The sequence below is a fragment of the Thermobia domestica genome, chromosome 18 (genome assembly GCF_964235325.1).
Source record: "Thermobia domestica chromosome 18, izTheDome1.hap1.1, whole genome shotgun sequence".
Lineage (NCBI taxonomy): Eukaryota > Metazoa > Arthropoda > Insecta > Zygentoma > Lepismatidae > Thermobia > Thermobia domestica.
The window spans coordinates 23,526,778-23,553,204 of record NC_137471.1 but is presented as its reverse complement, the minus strand read 5'-3'; the positions used below and the strand labels follow the sequence as shown (position 1 = coordinate 23,553,204).

The window sequence follows — 26,427 nt, the reverse complement described above, 5'->3', positions numbered from 1 at the left end:
ACTCAGTAGTAGAGCCCTTACCTTTGGTGCATTAGATTCCTGGTTCGAACTCCATCCAAATAAGTTTCTGGTGGATAATATCGTGTCCATGAGTTTACTCTGGATACTTCCGTTTCCTCCCGCATTATCTTTCCACCAATTCTTCAATCATCATTTGCTTGCCTTAATTATTGTCTTATTAGTGGCACTTTAAACTGAAACTTTTTCTTTTGCTAAAATGTTTCCTTTTATCTTTTCTGCTTAAGCGTTTTTTTAATTATCTGTTAAGCCTAAACGTATTTTATGTTAAGCCTGAGGAAACATATTTTATCCAATAAGATTTGCATATTTTATCTGTTAACACTAAGCACAAAAAATGCAATCTTTCAGTTTAACGTCCCACGCTTATGCCGGTTAGGCTAAAGGAGACAGTGAAGATAAGAAATGAGTGAAATGGTGGCATAAAGAAAGTGGGAGGAAACGGGAGAATCCCTAGAAAACCCACAAGCACGGTGTTTGTCCACCACAAAGTCCACACGGCGCGAGCTGGGATCGAACCAGGGACCCCAAGCCCCGGAGGGAAACGCTCTACCACTGAGCCACCGCTGGAGACTAGATGCACCTCTGCACCACATTAGAAGCTGTAATCGAATCCAATCCGCCTACTTGGTAGATGCATTATCAAAAACTCCGTCACCACTTTCCCGTGATATAGGGAAAGGAAGGCCTTTTTCGAAAAATCTGTTTTCCGATTTTCGGAAATTTCAGTTTTCGTTTTTTCGTTTTTTGCTTTTTCGAAAAAAATTTCGTTTTTCGTTTTTTCGAAAAAAAATTCGTTTTTTCGTTTTTCGAAAAAAATTTCGTTTTTCGTTTTCCGAAATATTTTTCGTTTTTCGTTTTCCAAAAAATTTTCGTTTTTCGAAAAATTTTTCGTTTTTCGTTTTCGAAAAAGCCATTTTTTGAAAAAGTATTTTTCGAAAAAATGTGGCCATCCCTAATATAGGGTCGGATTTAAAACATACCACGGGAGCTTAGTGATAGAGTGCTTACTTCTGGTGCATGGGGTTCCTGGCTAAGGAAGTGGTTAAGAACATCGTGTCCATGGGCTTTCTCGGGGGTACTCCCGTTTCCTCCTACTTTATCATTCCACAATTGTTCCATCATTATTCACTTAACTTAATTATTGTCTCCCTTGGCCTCAAGGACATAATGTAGGACGTTAAACTCAAAGATTTCATTTCATTTAAAACAGTGGTTCTCTAACTATCCGATAACGTGGATCCCATTTTCATTCAGGAAGTGATCTGCGGACCCCCTTGCAATGCCATCTGAAATTTCACATGGTGTTAAAAAAAAAAATATACTGATCAGCAGGGCCGTGCCGTGGGAGGGCCGAGCGGGGCCACAGCCCTGGGCGCCGAAGTAAGGGGGCGAAAAATGCGGGAGAAAAAAAGGAAAAAAGAGGAAAAATTGCTTGGAATATATGTATGGGCCGTCGTATACTCTCGCCCCAGGCGCTGATTTTCCACGGCATGGCCCTGTTGATCAGAATTATCACTGACAAGAAACAGATCAAGAATTCTAATTTATTCTAAAGATAACATGATTGTTTCATAGTGAACGAAATTTCAATTGAAAATGCACTAACTTTCAAGATTGTTTTTTCTCTCCGACACTTGAAGATGAAATCCATGAAATTCCGAGGCGTCGTGCAGTTATTGTACAATTGCTTTTGAAAAGGTGTCCTAACAAAGAAGAAATTTCTCGCTTGAAGTAGTGCTATATAACGATTGACCAGCTTTATGGCAGAAATTTAGGATAAAGTAGAAAAACATTTAAATTTACAAACGTAGGTATAATTTCTAATTGCTTTCTTTTTAATAGTAACTGAAAAAATACTTTTTGCATAACAGCTGTAAGTTCCATTTCATTAAAACACGTTTCAATTTTTAAGGCTCGCGGACCCCCTGGCTAGGTCCCACGAACTCCCATGGGTCCGCGGACTCCACTTTGAGAACTACTGATTTAAAACATACCATATTGTAACCAATATTGCCATCACTTATAATGTTGCAAAATTTTCCTGCGAAGGTTTTTATCATACCATTAAAAACGTTTAAAAAGAGAAACAAATGCCTTTGTGGTTTACAAGAACGAATGCTACTTCGCATGCCAATTGCGTGTAAAAAGCTGCGAAATCTGATCGAAACAGTAAACTTATTATTTTTTTCTTCTCTTTAGAGATCCGCCTGACTTTCCGTTAAAGAAGAACGGATCGGCAAATGACTAGAGGGAAGGTTATGTGTTCATGTGTTCAAAAGTGGTCGTTAAAAAAAGATCATTGTGCAAATCCTCACAACAACAAAATATTCATCACGTGACAGCCGAAGTGCTAGAGAAGTGGACATGAAGTGCGGTGACCTGTCAAAATATTTACGTGGTCTTCTCAGAAAAATCTTTAGTTGTTCTGCGAGATGGCGCTAGCGTCACACTCGGCAAAACAAATAACTTTTTTTTTTTTTTTTTTAAGTTGTTGTCAGCTGGTATTCTTTCTTTTGCATGTATTTTACATTTCCACGCATAATGATTGCATAAAATAGGCGGGCAGCATAATTTTAGGTTCAGAAAATTACCATCCGCTTCTCTCCTATTATTCAAGTTGATTCTAAAGATTGCGAACAGCTAAAGTTGTTCTAAAGACCATACGAATTTAAAGGGCCAGACTACTAAAAAAGGATACAAGCTATCCATCTTTCTTTTGCCCGTTTTTCGTAAGTGAAAAGAGATAATGAAATGTAACTTATCACAATAATAGATAATGTTATTGTACACCCGAAAATACGAATCGGAAAATTTTTAGTGTTGCCACCCATAGAAATTATAGTATGGCCAGAATATGAATTACCCAAAAACCTAGGTTAAGGCAGCAAATAGAAAAATGAACTCAACGGTAATTGATGACTTATCATGTTGTCTTGGTTCCTTGTTAACTTCTTTTTTTAATAATATTTGTATTTATGTTGTACAGTTTATTACAAAATTATTTATTTTATATTGTTTATTCAAAATATATACAAATAATATTTAAAAAGTAGTTAACAAGGAACCAAGACAACATGATAAGTCATCAATTACTGTTGAGTTCATTTTCTAGTCGCTGCCTTATCCTAGTTTTTTGGGTACTTCATATTCTGGCCACACTGTAATTTCTATGGGTGGCAACACTGAGAATTCTTTTGAGTCATATTTTCGGGTGTAGAATAACATTATCTATTATTGTGGTAAATTACGTTTCATTATATTTTTTCACTTACGAAAAACGAGCAAAAGAAAAATGGTTAGATTTTGTTTCATTTTTTTAGTAGTCTGCCCCCTTAAAAGTAGCGTGACTTATGTGCCGAATTCAAATCAAACTTAGTGTAGACTTAGGTACCATGTCAAAAGTAAGCATAAGTTTGCCTGCTAATTTTGACTATTTTGCTGCGATTTTTAAACTCAGCGTGAGGTATCATATTGAAATTCAACATTAATAACCGACAAGTTGAGTGACGACGTCAGAGGAAGGGCCAAAGGAACGGTTCCGTGCATGTAGCGCCCGTAGACTTAGCGCCCAGTGTTTCTGGCTCACAGAAGGAATTTTACATTGATTTTATCTCACAATCAGGGATGTCCAGTTCATTTTACCACTCTTTCCACAGGTCGTTAATTCCTGTTATTTTCTTACATCCATGTTCCGTGTACTTAGCGTCCACTAAGTAAAACTGTTATGAAGAGGGAGAGAGAGAGAGAGCGAGAGAGAGAGACAGAGAGACCAGCCAATAGCACTGATTATGACGCTTCAATGAATCATAACCTCCGGAGGAAAGGGTGAAACGCAGAAACGTAGTTATATATATATATATATATATATATATATATATATATATATATATATATATATATATATATATATATATATATATATATATATATATATATATATATATGCATGTATGTAACTGTACTCCGTGGTATGCAATGCTCTACAATATTTAAATGTACTATAAACTAAGGTTACATATTTAGCTTTTAATGTGAAAACTATGTAAAACAGACGTAATCTAGAATACCGCAATGAGGATAAAGCATACAAAAAACGGTGAACATATTCTCACGACTGAGAACCGGGACAAAACGTAAACTGGCGAAACACCGGGATAAGAATCTTCATGGAGGTCACGGTGGTTCAGTGGTAGAAACACTCACATCTGGTTCATGTGATCCCTGGTTTTACCCCATCTTGCGTCAAATGGGCTTTGTGGTAGTCAGACATTGCGTGCATGGATAAACTCGGAGTTCTCTCGTTTTCTCTCACTTTCTTCATTCCACCATTTCATTCACACAATCACCGTCTTCTCTATCCTACTCAAGGTTTCATTTCATTTCAAGAGCTTTCAAACCGGGACTGTCCCGGTAAAAACCTGACATATGGTAACTCTGACTATATCATATGGTATTACACAGTTTCAGAAAAAAAAAAAAAAACATCTAACAAGCTAGCTGCATTAAGTCTGATACATATTTCACAACTTTATGCGTAATATAAATCTATATAGTTAAGCAATTGATATCATACACTACAAGCACTGAAAAACAACGTAACGTTATATAATAAAAAGAACGTTGCTTTACGAACCAATAAGTTAATCGCTCTACGAACCGGATAACATTATACCCTAAAGTTACAGCCTTATGCAGTAATCAATTCCAATCAGATATTGAACGAGTATGGTGTTTCTTTGAGAATAATCCATCACTAAGTTGAACAAGCGCCTTTGAAGGCTAGTCGTCTTCCATTTTATCCTCTTCTTCGGTAATTCATCTCGCTGCTCTTGTTCGATGCAGTTGAAACCATGGCCTCATCCTTTTGTAATGTCCATCCACAAGGAAGGATGGACAGGTTCAACCTTTTGGAATTTCAAATTCGAAGCTTCTATCAATTTACTCGTTCGTGTCTCTTTCTGTAATTTTGCTATATGAACGGGTAGGTTGCGAGGAAACAAAAGAGGCTAGCAAAGAAATTGAATCGTAAGATCACCGTAAGATGAAAGTCGCATACTCCAGAGACTACCTGATGCGTAATGTTGATCAAAATAAATTAGGAATTCTTCAGTTTCTTCTGGTACGATTTGTTGTAAGTAATCCATCACTTCTGACCCTTGTCAGAGAGAAGGAAAACAAATCCGTCCACCATTCTATAGAAATCGGACTTTCTCATTCTCCCTGTAAAAATTCGCCAATCCCAAGTGCTGCAGTATGTACTTCGTGTTCGTGTGACTTGTCTGGAACGCTTTGGCTTACGACTTCCCTCACTAGCCACGTCTGGTTGAGAGTTTAATTTACATATTCCCATATATGTTTGTTTTATCTTTCCTCGCTGGTCTAGTGGCAAGAACGCAAGCCTTTGGCGTATGAGGCTCAAGATTCGATTCCTGGTGGGAGAGCATTGAATGACCAAAGTGGTTCGGATTCCACTAAAATCAGTAAATTCAAGTCTTCTTTAGCCTACCTGGCAAAACCATGGGACATAAAACTAAATACAAACCTATTTATTATTATTATTATTATTATTATTATTATTATTATTTTTATTATTATTATTATTATTATTATTATTATTATTATTTATTATTTATTTATTTATTTATTTTTGCAAAAGGAAGATTTTATTATGAAGTAAAACACTATTCAGAAGTATAATATTGAAATTTGCAAGAAGAAAACTTATTTCTGCGTAACAAAATTTAAAAATTAATTAGTCTCAGGTAATTGTTTTACAATTCTCCATGTCTTTTTAGGTACTTTGCACTACACTAATTAGCACTTTGATAAGTCGTGATGAAATGTAAACACAGTTTCGTTGCAATTCTCCATGTCCAGTAGGCATTTTTGACGTACTGTTATTAGCGCTTTTGATATTTCGAGATCAAAGGTTTGAAGGGGTCTGTGCCCCACCCAACCATTTTTCCCAGGAAAATACGAAACACATATTCCATCATTTAACGTTTATAATATCGGTGCACAATTTCATTCACTCCGGCTAACTTCTTCTTGTCTTTCGGACCTCAAATTTCTCCAAATTTTGGGTGGAGGCTTTTACCCCTTAAAACAGTTTTCCCCAGAAAAGAAAAAACACGTATTCGTTTCTTTCATGTGTAATATCTACCTGCCAAATTTTATCAAAATCGGAGTGTTACACTTCGGAAATGTTACATGTCAGTACATTCATGTAGCTTGCATTTGCGGCAGATAGTTGTTGTTTTGTGCTCCCTCTTTGCTGGAGAGAATTTCTTAGACTGTTCCTCTTCAGTATGCAGGGAAGCTTCCATTCTCCGTGATTTTTTCTCAACGTTGGCGAACTGCTAACCAGACGAAATGAAGAATTTACGGCATTTCAAACTTTTTAAATGTGTTTCTCGTTTGAAATTACGCTTTGATGACACAATACCATAAGTGTTGAGTCCACTTACATCAGTTATGTAAAATACTGTCATAGGCCATTTTGTTCATTGTTTTGTAATCTAACAGCGAGCCATATGATTGTTAGTGTGAACGTGTGATTTTGTTGTGTTGTAATATATGATAACTTTGAGTTTTTCCTCCGCTCTAGAAGTGACCACTTCATGATAGCTGTGCATTGTGTTTTGCAATGGGTGATCTTACTGGGAATATATTGTCAAAAGAGACAGCGCACCCAAAAAATGAGAAATTGTTCGTCTACAGTCATATTATATGTAAGAATAAAATTATATTGCAGAGTGTGTGAAGAATCTGCAACTTCACAAATTAGGAACAGTTCATCATCAGGTATTCTAATAGCGCCGATGTTGTCATCAAAACATGAGGCAGCCCATGTAGGATCGCTTTTCTCCGGAGTTTTGCTTTTTGCATTAGCACGTGCTTTTGCATTAGCTATAAGTGCTACGCTTCAAACTTCTAACCAATCCTCTGGATAAGAAAACTACTCAACGTCTCATTTCAATATGGGTACCTGAACAAGAAACTTCAGTTGCATTTGTATATAAGTCTGCTAATATCTTATCGTCTGTCGGGAATCAATTTCTTCATTGTTTATTGATTTACCAAAAATATTCCTCCTCTACCATCAATAGTGACGTGTATTGTTAGTGATCTGTTTGTCTACCATGTGCAATGATCAAAACACACTAACAATAAACAAAACTTTACATACAATCAGTGGCAAAGCCAGGATTTCTATTCGGGGGGAGGGGTTCAGTGTCCTACTCCGGAAAACTTTTTTTGTTAATGTGGAGACTGAAAGCGCAAATTTAGATTTTATTCTAGCAACTTTTTAAAATTTTGGTTCTTGGGAGTTCATATCCCGGGAAACTCCCCCTGGATACGCAACTGCATACAATGGAAAAATTAATACAGTTTGATAGACAAAAGCAACTATTATGCTTCTGACAATGGACTTATATAAGTGAATAAATAAAGAAAAGCTGCTACTAAAATAAGCAAAATTGCAAATAATAAAATCAATCAAACTAAATAATAACACAAAGTTGCAATATGTTATATCTGACTTCATTGGGACAGTTAGAAGATTATCAGAACGTTCACTACGCTACGAGCCACAATCTCAATCTATTCTGAATCTGTCCTCATATTTCTTCATTAAGGCTCGAGTTTAATGGACCCACTCGGTACCCAATGCTATAAATTTTAAAAACTATCACTTAACTCACGGAAATGAATAATAATAATAATAATAATAATAATAATACTTAAATAACATAATACAAGAACACAACCAGGGAAATGTCATAGAATCTCAATACTTACTAAGCCTTAGTAATTATTAAAGAAAGTATGCGTACGAGTGCAATGGACCCACCTGGTAGTCCTAGGCAGTGGCGACGGTTGGACGTTAAAAGTGGGGAGGCAAGACATGATCTGAATATAGTATTTGTATGTCAATGTTACTTTTCCTGGTTGCTTGTAACATTTTGTTAGACTAAAGGCTGTATAACTATTAGGAGGCTGTTATATAGACTAAAGGCTGTATAACTGTATAACTATCTTTTTCAGTTAAAATACCGTATATCTTGTTTCATATTTTGTTACGTAAATTGACAAGAGCAACACAAGATACTAACTCTTTGTACTCTTATACAACGAAGGTGTAAGAAGAGATCTGATTCCTTGCTCATGAAATCAAAAAATCATAAAATCATGTATCTTAAAATTCTGTCTGGAAAATTGTGTGGTCAGATTAGGGACCTATTTAATAACAAATTTGCAAACCAAATAAATAGAAAGGATAATATTAATCAAATAATCATAGTAATGGATAATAAGGCTTGTTCTGCAAAAGTTATATTGAAACTGGAAATTAATGAACAACTTATATTTTTAATTCCACGCATGTTATTATATGTGTTATTACTCTTAGAAAGACAGTGAATACTACAAGCATATGCTACGACATTCAAAAAATATTTTTGCAGCTTCCCGAAACATGTTCGTTGCCATTAGATACAGTTTTAATTTTCTTGGAATACATCAAAACTCAACAATACTTAGTCACTCCACATTCCAGTTATACAAAATAATCCTAAAACCTAGAATTATGTTGAATTTACTAAATTTAATTGTATAACAAAACTGTATATGTACACCCCTAAACTCGTATATTACACTGCAAAATTATATATTCCTTACTGAGCTCCTTCGTGGCTAAGCGGTTAACGTACGCACCTTTGACGTGGGAGACCTGGGTTCAATTCCCGGAGGGAGCTCACGTGGTTCGGACTCTACGTTTAAGTTCACGTCTCATATAGCTTCGCTGCTGAACAGGATGTTAAACTGAAAAAAATCAAATCAAAATATTCCTTACTATAAGAAAGAAGAAAAGAACTGTCAATTTTTCAAGAAAAGAACTGTTTTAGGAACTGTCAATTTTTGTGCAATTAAAGAATAATTTGTGAAGGACTTCTTTTCTTGCGAAATGATATCTCAATTAGATCCAGAGCGGCTTACTAACATATCGAGCCCTTGTAAGATGAAATGAAAGTACGCTCGAATTGTCTCGCTCCAACAGCTTAATTTTTGGGCCATTTTTAGTGTCATTTTTAAAACGCAATTTCTGTAGCTTTCTTAACTTCACGGAAAGATAACCAATACGTACTCATGGAACGGCAAATATTTTATGGCACCATTTGTATTCTATGAACCAATAATACATACAAAACTTTATATTTCCAAATGAAACTATATACATTAATGGGTCATTTCAAAAAGTGGAGGGGCAACTGCCCCCCTTTGCCCCCCCCTAATCGCCGCCCGTGGTCCTAGGGTTAAAAGTGTATCCTTGTATGGATATTTAGATAGAGGAAATACTATTTCTTGCCGAATTTCTTTAACTACTTACGATATGTTCCATTATTTTTAAACTAGGGTTTAAAATTTGATTGATTGCGTTTAGGGCGGCTTATAACACTTGATACATGTTCATTAGAACGTTTTATTTTCTATAAAGAATTACCCATTTGATATAAAGAATTACCGAGCAAATTTTGGCATTTGAATTTTTTGACACCCTGTATTTACGATAGGAAATAAAGTTATGCAATGTGCATAAATAATTGCTGTTTTCCATGCAGTAGTATTTGCATTAAGGTGCGTGTAATTATTATTATTTAAAACTATATAAATTTTAAAATAACGCTGACACATGAATTCACATCCATATATGAAAATCTCATAGGTGATATAGTAATGCTCTTAAGTCGTAATTAAATTGTACGTAATTACAGATGTACATGAAAAGTCAGAGTATTAGAGCTGACGGTGATGAATAGAAGAGGAAGAAAAGAATACATTTCTTTCAACTTGCCTAAGGGGTTTTAAAAGTGACATGACAATTGTGCAGGAAGTTTTAAAACCCCTTAGGCAGGATCTTTCAAGTGAAAAATTTTTGTTCTTTAGTCGTCAAAAGAGAGGGGATGGGATAGATGATTTGAGTACGAAACTACATTTATACATATAAACTAGTTCTCTCTTTGGTCAACCCTAGCACACTGATAAGCATCAAATATTTTCTGGGCGCTAAGTACACGATATTATATGTGGGCGCTAAATCTACGGGCGCAAAGTGCACTCCACGAAAGGAACGACTCCAGAACTTCCCTCCCCCCAATAAGTTGTATTGTAGGTCAAGTAATAAAAAAAAAATAATACATCGTGTTCGGTATATACAAAAATGGCAGCTTCCCAAGAAATCCCCGCCCTTCCGCTTTCCTCCCCAAGAAATTAAGGTGGTGTCGTCACTGGTCAAGTTCAAAGTTGGTGTGACTAACTTCCATATTCGAACTGAGAATTGTTTTCCTGCTAAGTTTAAACTCAGCTTAAGCTTAGCTCAAGTTGCAACTCAGTGTAAGTTTGTCTTCCAACTTACGACGTGGGAACCTTTCTCGCTAGGCTATTGTACATGGGGCGCGGTAATTTTGGCACCGGAAATTTTGGCACCAGTAGTTTTGACACGGTAATTTTGGCACCGGTAATTTTGGCACCAAGAAACGAATCAAACGGAAATTTTGGCACCATTTATAATTGAAGTACAGAAAATGTGAGAAAATACTCTGAATGTAATAGATATTTAAATTCACGTGTTATTAACTAGGACTGTTCCAGCGCGACGAATCAAACCAGTGACGAATGTACAGTCAGCGACAAAATTTCTTTCTCTTCTGTAAAATTTATTTGCCTATAACTTTGGAATTGATGTATTTGTATTTTACTTTCAAGTGCAAACAGTAACAGCTGATTCGAACCATGGAAATTGAAGTACACAGAAAAAAAAAGAAAATACTCTGGATATAATAGATAGATATTTATAATGACACTACTGAAAATAATGAACTAAAAATCAAATACTGAATTTATACTTTCACTTTTCGACAACATCCGTTGACCGGCCAATCGGATTTCATCACCGCCGTGTGACAAGCCAATCACGTTCAGGGATTTGTTTCAATTTCAATCTTTAAACTTTTCATGAGGCTTTGGGATATGCGTGAGAAGGGAGCCGGAAGTTTCGATTGAAAGAATCTCGGTGTAATCTCCTTTGCAAAATAAATTGGTATATTAACATCTATTATATCCAGAGTATTTTCTAATTTTCTTTCTCTGTACTTCAATTTCCATGGTTCCAATTAGCTTTTACTGTTTGCACTTGAAAGCAGGGGTGCTCATCCCCCCCAAAGCTGATGGCGCACTCCCCCCCAAAACTCAAATCCTCTAAAAACAATTGCCCAGTGTAGCAGTAGTTTTTATAGTACTAGTAATTGTTATTTTTGTTGTTTTTATTTCCTGTAGCAGTATTACAGAATGCTTGTAGTAGTAGTAGGGGCAGTAGTAATTATAAAAATGGCATTAATTTTATTAGTAGTCTTGGTAGTGTACAATACTAAATATGTTCTGTAAGGATACTGAAGGGTATAAAAACTTCTACACACTGTGTATGGTACAGGTATTCTTTTCTACAATTAGTAGTATTATTTTTTTCTTTACAAAATATTGATATAATTCCCTTGTACATGAAAAGTAAGACGCAAGTTACAAGTTATTGAGTTTGATACCAAAAGAAAATATCCTCGAAATTAGCCTACAAAAAGAAGTGATATCCAACAAAAAACATTCCTGTAAAAGAGCCAAGTACGAGTGGCCTTAAAAAGAATTGAAATCACAAAAATAGGCGTCAAGTTCTGGTGGACAACAGTTACAAACACTCACTGGCTCACTTCAAATTTAGATTTGAAACTTGGCTGTCTGTATGGTTACCACTAGCTCACAATTATGTCAAACTACTTTATAATTTTCAACAGACAATATAGGCAAGTTTCAAATCTAAATTTGAAAGTGATTCCTTGAGTGTTTGTAACTGTTGTTCACCAGAACTTGGCGCCATCTTTTCATATAGCAACTTGCGCAGTACTTCATTCATAGAGTTTCTAAGCAGGGGGTTAGGGGAATCATTCTCGAGATTAAAAAAAAAAATCGCATCGTGTTCGAATGTTATTCTGACGACAGCAAAATTACTTATTCGACATTAGAGTAAAATTCTTCCCCAAATTTTTTATTCCCCCCAATTTTTTTCTCGATGGCACAACTTGCGCCATTCATCCCTCCTGTGGGCGGCCCTTCTCTCTTAAAACGAACCAACCTTTCCTTTCATACGGCTACTTGCGCGGTACTTCATTCATCGAGTATCGAAGCACGGGGTACGGTGGTTCACCCCGGAAAAGTTTTGAAAATTAGCTTTTCAAAATCGTGTTTTAATGCTATTCCGACAGTAAAATTGCTAGTTCGAAAGTAGCGTAAAATCCCCCCAAAATTTTTCTCAATGGCGCAGCTTGCGCCATACATCCCCCCTGTGGGCGGCCCTGCTTGAAAGTAAAATACCAACCCACTAGAGGGGAATTTTAACTTGCTTTGAATATATAATGAAACTGCCAATAGTATCTTTACCGGTGTCTGTGCTGTCAGTAACAAAAGTTCTTTTCCTATGTTAAAATTTCTTCCGCAAATATCTCTCGAATGGACGGACAGATTTGAGTGCAATATTCAGCAACTTAAAGCAGATATAGTTTTCGGTAAATTTCAGAAAACTACTCAAATCAGTCCATCAATTCCAAAGTTATAAGCAAAATAAATTTTACAGAAGAGAAAGAAATTTTGTCGCTGACTGTACATTCGTCACCGGTTTGATTCGTCGCGCTGGAACAGTCCTAGTTAATAACACGTGAATTTAAATATCTATTACATTCAGAGTATTTTCTCACATTTTCTGTACTACAATTATAAATGGTGCCAAAATTTCCGTTTACTTCGTTTCTTGGTGCCAAAATTACCGGTGCCAAAATTACCGTGTCAAAACTACTGGTGCCAAAATTTCCGGTGCCAAAATTTCCGCCTTTCATTGTACATGCACTTGATCTACAAGATTCTCGGGTTCGATTCCTTGTGGGAGAGTATCAAGCGGACTACAGTGGTTCAGATCCTTATTCTCACTGGTGACAAAGGACATAAGTTCATTGAATTGAGACTAGACTTGTCTCCCCTGCGAGCTGTTAGCTTAAAACTCAGCATAGACTCCTTTGCCAAATTTAAACTCAACATGGGCTTGTTTCTAGTTCCAATTCACACTCAGCGTATTGGTAATTAACTTTAAACTTAAGTTCTATCAGAATGGTCTAAGCTGTCAAGTTGAAACTGAATGTGGATTCACCAACTAAGTTTAAACTTAGATACCAAACTATAACTGTCAAAATGGGCTAAAAGCTGTCAAATTGAAAGATACCGTTGGATAGGTAACCATGTTTGAATTTAGGTCAACTTTAGGTTCTGTCAGAATGTTCTAAGCTATCAAGTTGAAACTGAGTGTGGGATTGGTAACCAAGTTTGGGCTTAAGTTCCGAGTTATAACGGTCAGAATGGATTATCTGTCAAGTTGAAAGTCAAAGTAGGGTTGGTAACCAAGTTTTAACTTAGATACCGAGGTATAATGTCAGAATGGGTTAAGCTGTCAAACTGAAATTGAACGTGGGCTTCGTAGCCAACTTTGAATTCAGGTTAAGCTGTCAATTGAAACTGAGCGAACTTTGAACTTAAGTACCGAATTATAACTGTCAAAATGAACTTAGGAGTCAGGTTGAAAGAGTATGGAATTGGTAACCAAGATTTGCTGACAGCCTGGAATTAGCTGAAAAGTTGAAACTGAGTTTGACTTTACTAACCAAGTTTGAACTCAGCTACTAAATTATAACTTTCAGAATCGCTAAGCTGTCAAGTTAAAACTGAGCGAACTTTGAACGTAGGTACCGAATTATAACTGTCAAAATGAACTTAGGAGTCAGGTTGAAAGAGTATGGGATTGGTAACCAAGATTTGCTGACAGCCTGGAATTAGCTGAAAAGTTGAAACTGAGTTTGACTTTACTAACCAAGTTTGAACTCAGCTACCAAATTATAACTTTCAGAATCGCTAATCTATCGAGTTGAAATTAGTAACCAAGTAAATCCTCAGCGCCAACTCAACTGCCAAGTTCGAAACAATGAAACATTATAGAACTTGTCAGGTAGTAAAAATAATTACTCTAACTTTTTTTTTTCGTTCTTAAAATATAGATACCCGATATAATTGGCATTATCTGGCCAAGCAACTAACATATACGCAAAGTAGAAGTTAATTGGTTAATTTGTATGTCACTCATTACCAACCACTTTCCCGCTTTCTTTCACACGTACCTTTTTATAAACCAAGGATCTTGCTTCTATTTACCCCTTCCACAGTTTGGGTTTCCCGCACCTATCACTTTCAACAGCAAAAAGACTTGCTCTTTTATTATAATTTCTGTCCTGTTAGACAAGTAAAATAATCAAAGTAAAGTATATTCACGGAGAGTGTGTGTCGTTACTCAGACAAAAACAAAAGCAAGGCAAGGTTGTGTGGCATCTTTGTTCACAACAGGGTTGCAACTTGACAGTGTTTTGTCGGGATCACCCTGACAAAAAATTAATTTAAAAACCTTCAGATAAACCTCCAAATCAATAGTGAAAATGAAGTAACAAAATGTTTAACGTCTCACGATTACGTCTTTTAGGCTAAACGAGACTAATGGTTAATGAAAGAGAATTTTTTTGATTTTTTAAAAAAGTTTAACGCCCCATTCAGCAGTGAGGCTATATAAGACGTGGACCTACTGATTAACGTGGAATCCGAACCACATGAGCTCCTGCCGGGAATTGAACCCGGATCTTCCACGGCAAAGGCGCGTACGCTAACCGCTTAGCCGCGAAGGAGCTCATTAATGAAAGGGAAGATTATGAAATATGCCAACATCATATTTGTCTTAATCAGTCAAGTCAAGCAGTACCAGGTGAAGTCAGAGAAAAGATGGCTGACTACTTGTACTCTTCATATGACGTTGGCAATGCGGCGCTCATTCAGCGTCATGAGGACAGCTGGGGAGCTATTTGAAGGAAAGGAAGTGGCGAACTCCGGTCTGGAAAGATAACATTAAAGACAAGGGGAGATGATGTACTGACCACACATCATCCCAGAGAATAAAATAATTGTTCGAACAGGATGAAGAGGATTTATCAACTTTTAAAGATATGCAATATCTTCTATCAATAAATATGATTTAAATGTTGTTATATCACACCTTACGCGACCTATAGTGACGCGGAAGGGTTCTGATAACTTCTGATGAAATTTAGAATATCAGTGCATAAACTTTGTCCGGAAATTTTACAGAAGGACGCGTGACGTAAGAAGTTCTTCGAAAATCGAGACAAACATAAGGAAAAACTTTTCAAGAATCCAGACGAGACAGAATTTTCGTGGTGGCTCGCGGTGGCTCAGTGGTAGAGCGTTCACCTCTGGTGCTTGGGGTCCTGGGTTTGATCCCAGAACCCGCCAAGTGAACTTTATGGTGGACAAACACCGTGTGCGTGGGTTTCCTCGGGGTCCTCCCGTTTACTCCCACTTTTTTATTCCACCATTTCGTTCATTACTCATCATCACCGTCTCCTATAGCCTAACCGGCATAACCGTGGGACGTAAAACTCAGAGATTTCATTTCTAAAAGTAACAAGCAAAATTTTAATACTTAAATATTTAGCTCATTTATGTTATAATTAACTTAGCGTTAAATGTATTTATAAAGTGTTTATTATGCAATTGCAATAACTTACTATGTCTGGCGTTAAACTCAATACTTTTAAATATTCACAAATAAATAGTTAAATTATCACAAAAATAGTCACTTTACTACTATTGTAAGCTAATTGGATCATCAATAAAATATTGTCACTTGCAGTGGCGTATTTACGATTTTGTTTCGGGGGGCTTTGCTAACTTTCGGGGGAAGTTTTGCCTGAAAATATGAAAATTCTGCAAGATATTTCATATACTTTACTATAGTAAGTAAGATTTCGGAAGGGGGGCTTAAGCCCGGAAGCCCCTCACCTAAATACGCCACTGGTCACTTGTAACAATAAAAAATTGCTACCATTCATTTAATTTCACTCTTTTAATTTAAAATACAAATTTAATATTCCTTTCGTAATTAATATAACAAAAATTTATAATATAACACAATTTATTTTAATCTTTATTTATTTAATATTTTAATTTTAACTTTTTTTTTTACTTATGGTATACAATCAAATCGAATACTTACAGTGCAGTGGTTCAGATCTGTTTTGACAAACTTTAAACCTATTCGAGGGACATTCAAATTATACATTTTATAAGTAGTATGATTATCACCATTAGGAAAGGGAAAAACGGCGATCTTTTACTTAACAATTTATTTTGCTACTTACATATAGGCCTACAGTACATAAATATATAAAATATTGTTCCAGCACAATATAGGGGAAATCATAGCCTACTAATTAGAGAATTGGACTCACGTTCATGTGGTCCCGGGTTCGATTCCAGACCGGTGCTTTTCAATTTTCGGCCTCCAACCCAGTGTTGTGAAGCAAACTGGGGAGTCACGTGAATAAAATACATGCTGACCACTAACTAGGTTTAGAAAGAACCTGATACCCTTGTTTACAGACAACAACGCAGCGCGGTAACCCCGTGATAGTTGCTAGACTGGACATAGTTCAGGCGCTCACTAACAGATGGCATTGGAGCAGCTCAGACCCACAAAGGGTTGTTACACTAAGTGGTTTTTGATTTTTTTCCAGTAAAATACAAACTGTTGGTTATTATTGGCAACATATCAGAGACTCTTTTAGGGCCAGATTTTTTTTTCGATATCTCGAAAATTATACAAGTTATTTTTGGACAACATTTCCATGAAACAGAAATTAAAATCAAAGAACTAATGATAGTTTTAGCCTACATTTAATTAACAATAGGCCTACTATGTGTTGTCATCTTGCTAACATTATTATGAGGAGCTTAATAATGAGAGTATATTTCAGTGTTAATATCATCTCGCTAAGTAGCATGATTTTTTTTTTTTTTTTTGTACATCATCAACTTTCCCTATCTGTCCGTGTTTTCGTGCGTCCGAGAGACAAAAATAATCTTAAGAGCGACTTGATGGATCACCGCCAATTTTTGGCGAGGATGTAGAAGGTGAACCGTGGCGAGGATGAAGATAGGAACCGAGTTCGTTGCTGGAGATGATCTATCTGGTTGATCCCAATATACAGCTCCTCATATATTCCACGCCCCTAGATAGTATGCAAACTAACCTAGTATGCGCCATGCTGGTTGCATATCAGTTACTTTTAATATTTTAACCAAACTTCTTCACATGGTGTACACGTGACGCTTCTTCTTTTTATGTTTACAACTTAATTATCTCCATTGCCTCAAAAACTACGCATAAATGTTCAGCTTAGTAAGGTCTATCGATTGTTGTATATCTCATCTTTGTACATTTTCTTCTTTCATTAAACGCTAAAGTTTGTGGTGAGCGTAATGTCCCAGGTTCACGGGCACGGTGGCTCAGTAGTAAAGCGTCTACCTCTGGTGCTTGAGGTCCCTAGTTCGATTCGATTCCTGGCCGAGTAAGTTTGTGGTGGATAATATCGTGTTCGTGTTTCTTCCGGGATTCTCCAGTTACCTCACACATCTTCATTCCACCAATTTTTCCATCATCATCCCATCACTTGCTTTTATTATCGTCTCTCTTATATTAGCCTAAAGGGCATAAATCGTGGGGCGTTAAACTGAAAGATGTCCCAGGGGTTCGAATCTAGTGACCGGTGATCAATACAGACTGATCCAGAATTTTTGCAAAGGGTCACGGTGCCTCAGTGGTAGAGCGCTTACCCCTACGTGGAGGCCTCCAGCCAAGTAAGTTTGCAGTGAAGATCGTATCCGTGGTTTTTCTCGGGATACTTCCGTTTCCTCCCACTTTCTCATTCTACTAATTATTTCGTCATCATTCACTTGCTTTAATCACAGGGTTCATAACGAGTCACTTTTTTAAAACTAAAAGTTATTTTTTTTCAAGTTGGTCACTAAAAGTTACTTTTTATTAAATTTATCACTAAAAGCTACTTGAGTCACATGAGTAATGTGACTTTTTCGTGTGATTTATGTTTTGCATTGGCAGTTTTCTAAGAAAAATATTATAAAAATAAATGGAAAAAGGCAGAAACTTGTTACTTATTACTCTTCTAAAAGCTTCACTACTTGCTGCCACATGTTAAACAGTCAGCTTTATTCTCACTTCAGCTTTTATTCTTTCTAAAGCACAGTGGATGGTTGGTGGATGCTTAAGCTCTCAGGGTGGGATTGAGAACCCTTCTGTGTCTATTCTTTCTTCTATCATAACAGTCTTTGTTTTCTCTCGTAGTAGTTAAGAGGCCTCATCACTGCGAATTTAAAATACCGCTAATTTTACAGTAATTATTTGATATCTTCAAATAGATAAAATATAATCGAAAAGTAGAACAAGACCTCCCTAGACAATATTATTCTGCGTGAGATACCGTTATCATGACTTATTTATCTGCTTTCGATTTCCAGCCATTTAGAAAATCGGCATTTATTTTTGCGTTTCTAAATAACTGCAAACGGAAAGCTACTAGGTGACTCGTGATAACGGTACCCCATGCAAAATAACATCGTCTAGGGAGGTCTTGATCCACTTTTCGATTATCTTTTATCTATTTGAAGATATCACATAATTACTATAAAATTAGCGGTATTTTAATTTCGCAGTGATAGGGACTCTTAACGCTCCGATCAACGTTGTGTGTGTGTGTTTGTGTGGTTCATCATGTTCGTCTTGTGTTATGCTTCTTGTATGTTCTTCTTAAGAGTAGGTGATGAATTTGATTATTTCATAGCTTTGAGAACTCTGAATGCTAAGTTAAATACAATGTCTGGGATGAAGAAATTCGGAAATAGGCCAGAACTGGTTCCACTTACTTAGAAGCTTTTTACATTTGCTAAGTCTGCTTACCGTAACTACAAAGCATACTTAGAAAACCTAAGAAAGGAGGAAGCTCAAAAAGAAGAAGTACAGAAGAAAAGATGAAACAAAACAACAAACAGAGAGGTGATGGAGAAATTGATAAAGGAAAAAGGGGCATGATGAGATTTTGGCCACTTTTTGGTCACTTTTTTGTGTGCGTTTGGTCACTTTTCAACTATTTACAAGAGACGACCACTATGAGCCCTGTAATCATAATCTCCGTTAGCGTCAAGGACATAATCATGGGATGTTAAACGGAAACATGTTTCAGGTTCGAATCTGGTGACCGGTGATTCCTACAGGCTCTTCCGAGATTTTTTGGGCAGTTTTACCGTGAAAAAAAAAAGTCAATATATTATGATACTTTAGTCGTGGTTATGACGAATGACGGATTTCCAAATTTGTCATCAGGGGAAAATGACTGTACCCCAACTCTAATTCAGATTATTTAGTCACCACAGTTGGCAATCCTAACTCGAGAAGACAAAAATTAGCATGGCTGTGAACTGTGAGAAGGGCGCGACTCGCTTTCAAATAACGTCATTAACATTGAACACAAGTGTCTGATCGTGTCGACATCTAATTTTCACCTGTCATTGAGCCTCCAAGTTTTCAAAATTTATGACAGTGCTTAAAATACTACCACTAATAATAATAATAATAATACTTGATTGTCTTTCTTTTCCTTTTTTTTCTCTCCAAGCTATAAACGACAACACACTGTTTATATATAAACACTATACTAACTTATTTACTGTTAATTTAAAGTGCAACACCTTGTCATATAATATATATATTTTATTTACTATGCATTCCTTTATGTTCACCATAGACTTGTCTTTTGTCATGAAAATTTCTGGCAACATTGATTTGTGTTCTCTTACTCTAATTGGTTGATCTGGCTACTGGTATTCGCTTGAGACATAACGAGATCTGAGCGTAAGACTCGAACAGAATAAATTGCTGCTAATTTTTACTTTTTTTTTTCATCTTTTAATATGCAAATACTATTTTTAAGGTCAAAATCGCGCTTTCTGTGGGTTATATCAGATCAGAACCTGGTTCAAAAGAAACTTTTTCAACAAAGAATTTATTTTCCTTTTTATATATATATATATATATCGGGTGTTCTAAAAATGGCGCCGATGGGCAACAAATCGCTATTCTTCAGGTCAATCAACATCATCATCGTCATAGGTATTCTGCCATTATTGACAGATTATGAAAAGCTTCCATGCTCCACGGTCTTAGGCAAACCTCTTTGTCTTCACGTACGATTTTTCTGTTTTGATATCGTTCATTAACTGTAGTCTCCTTCGCCCTCTCCCTCTCTTTCCTGCCACTTGGGACATTGGCTAAGAAAAAGCTGTGCTTCAGGTCAAGATAAAGCGAAAATGCTATGTAGTGGTGTACTACAGCCTATCACTCCCGAATGTCCTTCAGCCGCTTTAGGGAATCAAAAATTTCAGTATGTGGCAACGTCGCCGATTAACTTGGAACCACTACCTTTGCTCAGTGGTAGAGCGTTCGCCTCCGGTGCTTGGGGTCCCTGGTTCGATCCCAGCTCACGCCGTGTGGACTTTGTGGTGGACAAACACCGTGCTCGTGGGTTTTCTCGTGGTTCTCCCGTTTTCTTCCACTTTCTTCATTCCACCATTTCACTCATCTCTCATCATCACCGTCTCTTTTAGCCTAATCGACATATATACGTGGGACGTTAAACTTAAAGCTTTCATTTCATTTTCCCCCGGGATACGGGCCTGATCCCAACCACATGAGCTTCCGACGGGAATTGAATCTGGGCCTACGCCACAAGGAAGCTCTTGCGTCTCACAATCACACCCTTTAGTCCAAAGGAGATGGATGATTACTGAAAGTGAATGATTATGAGGTAATTGAGGAACGGGAGAACCTCGAGAAAACTCACGAATACAGTGTTGTATACCACAAAAACATGTGGCCTGGGAGTGAAACAGAGACATCCCACACAGAGGTGAGCGCTCTGCACTCGTAAGTTCGTAACTACGAGGTTTTGTCCTGGCAACATTTTACTCCAAGAGGTTTTCGCCAGGCGAGATTTTGTCCAGCGATGTTTTGGCTAGAAAACATTTTGTCTCGCGTCGTTTTGGGCGGCGATATTTTGTCCATATAACCAGAATTGTACGTACAGTTCAACTCAACAATTCAAATACAATCCTCAAGTTGATTAAGACTTTTACAAAAAATAAATAAATAACTTTTCAGACACATGTCGAAGTTTAGAAAGAAAAAGCGTGTTCTCCACGTGTTTTCGGGAAGAGAGGTCAAGGAGGTTTAGAGAAGTGACCAATTAAAATAAGACAATTCCAGCAGGATGTGTTTTATCTAGAAGAAACGTTGACTTTTTGTTCCTCCCACCCTTCACCGCACAAGGATTTGACGTGACTTTTTTTTATGATTTCTACAGTAATAATAATAATAATAGTAATAATAATGAAGAGAAAAAAGATTCAATTACATTGCATGCATCTAGATTCTCGTGACTCTTCTGGTTATATATATATATATATATATATATATATATATATATATATATATATATATATATATATATATAGAAGAGAGAGAGAGGAGGGGGATAAAGAAGGGTCTCGTGCGCAGCCTTGAAATCGCATGTAAACAATTACTGTATTGTTATTACCATAATTATTATCGAAATTGTACTCTACGCTTACTGAACTCCAGTCATTTCGGTGTTCTAAATTACCGCTCTTCAATTCCGCCGAGTGGCTACGGGTTGCCAGATTGGTTTCATATTTTTTTTTTTTTATTGTTCGTACACCTACTATTTTTTTAACTCGCTTCCCCCAGTTATGTGCTTCAAATAGGCCCGCAATTACGGAAGCCAGACCTCTCTAAATTTTCGTTAGCCCCCAGGCCAGTAGCGTACGCAGGAATTTATTTCGGGAGGGGTCCAAACTCATCATGAGGGTATTTTATATTAAAATTTTCTAAAATTGCCCCTAAAATTAGGCTAAATTTACATAAAATTCTAAATTTCGGGGGGGGGGAGGGTCCGGACCACCAGGACCCATCCCCTGCGTCCGTCTCTGCCCCAGATAATAATGCGTTAAAATGAAATGAAATGAAATCTTTGAAGTTTTACGTCCCACAATTATGCCGGCTAGGCTAAAGGAGAAGGTAATGATCGGCAATGAAGGAAATAGTGAATGAAGGAAGTGGGAGGAAACAGGAGAACCCCGAGGAAACCCACGCACACGGTGTTTGTCCATAATGTGTCATTATATCAACATCATAGTTATTCTACGATTATTGGCAGGTCACTTGCTGCAGTTGAGAAGCTTCCATGTTCCACGGTCTTGTGCTAACCTTTTCGTCTTTTGTTTTGATATAGTCCATCAACTGTAGCCTCCTTCTCCCCTTCCCTCTTTTTCCTGCCACCATAGCACTCTATAGCACGTCCCTCATGATACAGTTCCATCTTAGGTAATGCCCCAGTCAGTTTTTCTTCCTCTTCTTAATAATATGTAAAACTGTTCTTTTCTGCTTCATCATTTCTAACACCCTCTCATTCATTTTCCGCTCGACCTAGCTCTTTCTCTCTATTCTTCTCCACGCTCACATTTTGATAATTTTCATTATTTTTGCGTAGTGTCCATGTTTCTGCCCCATACAGTACAATATTCCACACGAAGTATTTTATGAGTTTTTTTTTTTTTTAATCTAATGTGCAGGTTCAGGGAACACGTTGGTTCAGTGGTACGGTGCTTACTTCTGGTGCGTGAGGTACTTGGTTCGATCCCTGCCCAAGTAAATTTGTGGCGGATAACATCGTTTTCTCCAGTTTCTTCCCATTTTTTTTCATTCCACCAATTCTTCCATTATTATTCACTTTCCTTAATCATCGTCTCCCTTAGCCTAAAGGTTGTAACTGTGGGACGTTAAACTGAAAGATATAATTTTCGTTTCATTTCAACGTTGTAGAATTTTGACACCGCGATTGTCATGAAAAATCGAACCCTCTGGCAACCCTAACTCAGTTCCTTCGCCTGAGAGGTACTTATTCATAACAATACGTACAAAAAAAAAAAAAAAAAAGGAAGAAAAATCGTTACGCATGTCAGGTTTGTCCTTTCCCATACTTTTTATTATTATTTTTTTATTAGATCCTTATGTAAATAACAGTCATTCATAAAAGAATCAACCATTAGTGATGTGTTCTGGTAATGACACAGCATGGTAATAACAGAGGAACGGTTACTTACCGCAGGCATTGTTACCAGCTGAAGAGGGTTATGTAAAAAAAATCCTACTTTGGAGATATTACTTAATCTGTAAGAGTGGTACTGTAGTGTTAAAAGACACGCATCCGTTTTCTGTCGTTGTCTCATTTTATTGCAACAACTAATTATACTGTGTAACCTACATTGTAGAACGTTAACAGAGTTTATTGCCTATGTAGAACTGCTGGCCACGGTTCGTGATGGGCAAATTCCCGTGAAAATATTTTTTTTCGGGAATATTCCAGGGAAGACTCCCCAAAATGGGAATATTCTGGAAATTTCTACAAGCACAAAAAACTGCATTCTGTTACTATTTTATGATTTCAAAATGATTTTTTTTTTTTTAAATCAGAGCCTCTTTATTACTGTTGTCTCCAGAGAATTCTTTAAAATGTATATTCTGAACTGTATTATGTTATTTTAGTAATATTTTATCAGTACCGTGCCGTGTGGTAGGGCAAGCGGGGCAACGGCCCCGGGCGCCGTAGTAAGGGGTCGAAAAATTCGGGAGAGAAAAGGAAAAAAAGAGAGGAAAAATTACTTGAAATATGTATGGGGAGGCCGTCGTATACTCTCCCCTCGGGCGCTGATTTTCAATGGTACGGTACTGTATTTTATTATATTTAAAGAGTACGCACAAATGCATATTTACTTACAATATGTTTTGTGCGAGTAAATATGTAGGATATCATTTGGTATAAGAAGTCCCATATTTTTTCACCGCTAAACATTTTAAATTTATATGTAAGTGGATTTTCCAAACTTGACCCTACTACTGATATTATAAACATATTAAATTTTTAAATGTTATAAACAAATTAGGTTGGATAAGTGTCAGAAAACACGTCTTACTTTGAGAAACCCGGGTTTGGCGGGAGCTCATGTGGTTCGGATTCCATGTTAATCAGTAGCTCCATGTCTCATAGCCTCGCTGCTGAACGGACGTTAAACTCAATTCAAAACACATGTCTTACCATTTTATCAACATTTGCGCATACGTATTTATGTCCATAATATTTACAAGATACTGAGTTATCTTTAGAATTTTGCACGTAACATTGCCACACACGACCTTTCTTCCTACCCATTTCTCGAAATTTAATGCGTTAATTCACATGTAAGAAAAGTCCGAGTACTTATTCAGAAATTCGAGCCAGAGACAGCAGATAGATCGACGACCGATTACTAACGATAATTCGGAGTGTATTAATAGTATTTCATCTCTATTTCTACATAATTTCTACATTACTTTACAAACTGGTTCCTTTACATCATTTGTAAACTGGTACTTTCTAGTGCAAATGGAAATGGAACTTTAAAAAATCTTGTTATTAATTAGTTATATAAAGTACAGTCAACGAATTTTAATTTTTTAAACCTCCAAATTATTTACAACCTAGAAGTAAATGATAATAAATGAAAACAAAGTAGCTAATTGGTCATATGCTTCTTATAATTTGGAAAATAAAGTAAAGAAATTTAATTAAATACTCTCCCGGGAATTTATATGCCAGGGGGAAAAACCGGAATATTCACATTTAAAAAAAAAAAAAAAATTCTTTCCCACTGGGAATATTCCCACTACCCATCACTAGTCACTGTCGTTTTGTAATGATATTGTGCAGTTTATTTTTTTAAAAAAGATTTTTTTCTTTTAATTCATTGAGGTACAACTTTCAAAATGTAGGACATGTTTACCATTTGTGATCCTGTATCTGAATTGTTTATTTAAGAATATTGCTCCTCTAAATTTGTAAGAATTAAAATACGGAATTAGGCTGATGACCTCATTGTTTAGTGATCTAGAGTTTCTAGGGTTGTGGTCTAGAGAGCTCAAATTAGACATAACTTGGATTTCCAACTCTTAATTCTTTGATTCTGAAATAAGCCACGTATTACTAAGATATTTTGGTTCGCTGCTTTTTGTGATAAGGTAATTAAGATTCATGCTATTCTACCCTCTCCCGCTCTTACTACTTGTCCCTTGCGTGTGATGTAGTGGTGTTCCATCGTGCCGTAACCCGAGAAGAAATGAAAATTCTGATGTTGTCTTACAAGTAGTTATATATATTTTTTGTCCCATATTGTTCCGATATCAAACTTTTCAATCTCTTTTTTTGTTACAGAAAATCTCGTGTGTGAAAAGTAAGATGCAGAGGATAATGAGGACGGGAAGCTGTGTGTTGAAGATGCTTATTTATTGCGTGTTCCTGCTATGCGCTGTGGTCAACGCACACAGTCGTAAGTATCTTCATGTCACACTTATATAAGACCCACTTCCGGCACGATAATGCCACCGGAAGTTTCGTGACAAAAAGTTTCTTCCCCGCCTCCTCGCTCTCTCCACATCTTTTTACTTTCTGCTAGCCTGTTCTTTTTTTCTTTCTTTCTTTCTTGTCGACAGTAGTTACAGGGGTTTGAGTTTATCGCAAAGGGGAAGGGGAGGAGGAGGATATTAAGTTTAAGAATGATAAAGAGAAAAGATTTTTAACATGAAGTACCACTTGTAAGCGAATATTGTTTTTTTTTGTGCCTGTGAGTGTTAAAAAAATTGAAGATCGTAAAAAAATATGAAGATCGCAAGTATGAGAGGACGCATTGTCATGTAGTTATTATTTTGCTTTGTTTTTGTTTTTAAATAAAGTTGTATATCGGTGGTTCCTAGCTTTGTTTACGTAGGTCCTCTCTCCTTCGTAAATCCTGCACACTTCACGCCCCATCCTTCCCACTCAGTGCCGAATTTAGGTTTGATGGGGCCCTAAGCTATTGAAAGGGGCCCTTTATACGTCAAGCTTTCTTTTTCAGCGACAAAATGTCGCCGTTTTTTTAGGTTTGAATATATGTTATATGCTAATTTATGGACCTGATGATTATCTAAATGCTAATTTATGAACCTAATGGATAACTAAATGGAAACAAGGGCCCCTTAAAACAGGGCTGGGAAACAGGGGGTCCATTATAAGCGGGGGCTTAATAACAGGGGTCTCATTACAAGTGGGGCTGAGAAATAGAGCCCTACTACTTGTTTCATAAAAGCCTAGTACATAACAACATAAAACACCATTGTTATATGTGCGTTTTATCTTATTTGCCTTTTCTTGTTATTTGGAAATTACATTAAAATGTTTTTTTTCTCTAAATTTT

At 36.6% G+C, this 26,427-nt stretch overlaps 1 protein-coding gene across 3 annotated transcripts in view; it reads left to right on the top strand.

Annotated features, from left to right (window-relative positions):
• cv-2 (crosveinless 2-secreting protein) overlaps positions 1 to 26,427 on the top strand; it is a 267,655-nt gene that overhangs the window by 19,258 nt on the left and 221,970 nt on the right. For all 3 annotated transcript variants that reach the window (XR_014129164.1, XM_081746144.1, XM_081746143.1), the window contains exon 2: positions 25,410 to 25,524. Coding sequence is in view for 2 of the 3 variants with exons in the window: in XM_081746144.1 (XP_081602270.1) it covers positions 25,434 to 25,524 (91 nt within the window). In the remaining variant the exon portion in view is untranslated. The remainder of the gene's footprint in view (positions 1 to 25,409; positions 25,525 to 26,427) is intronic.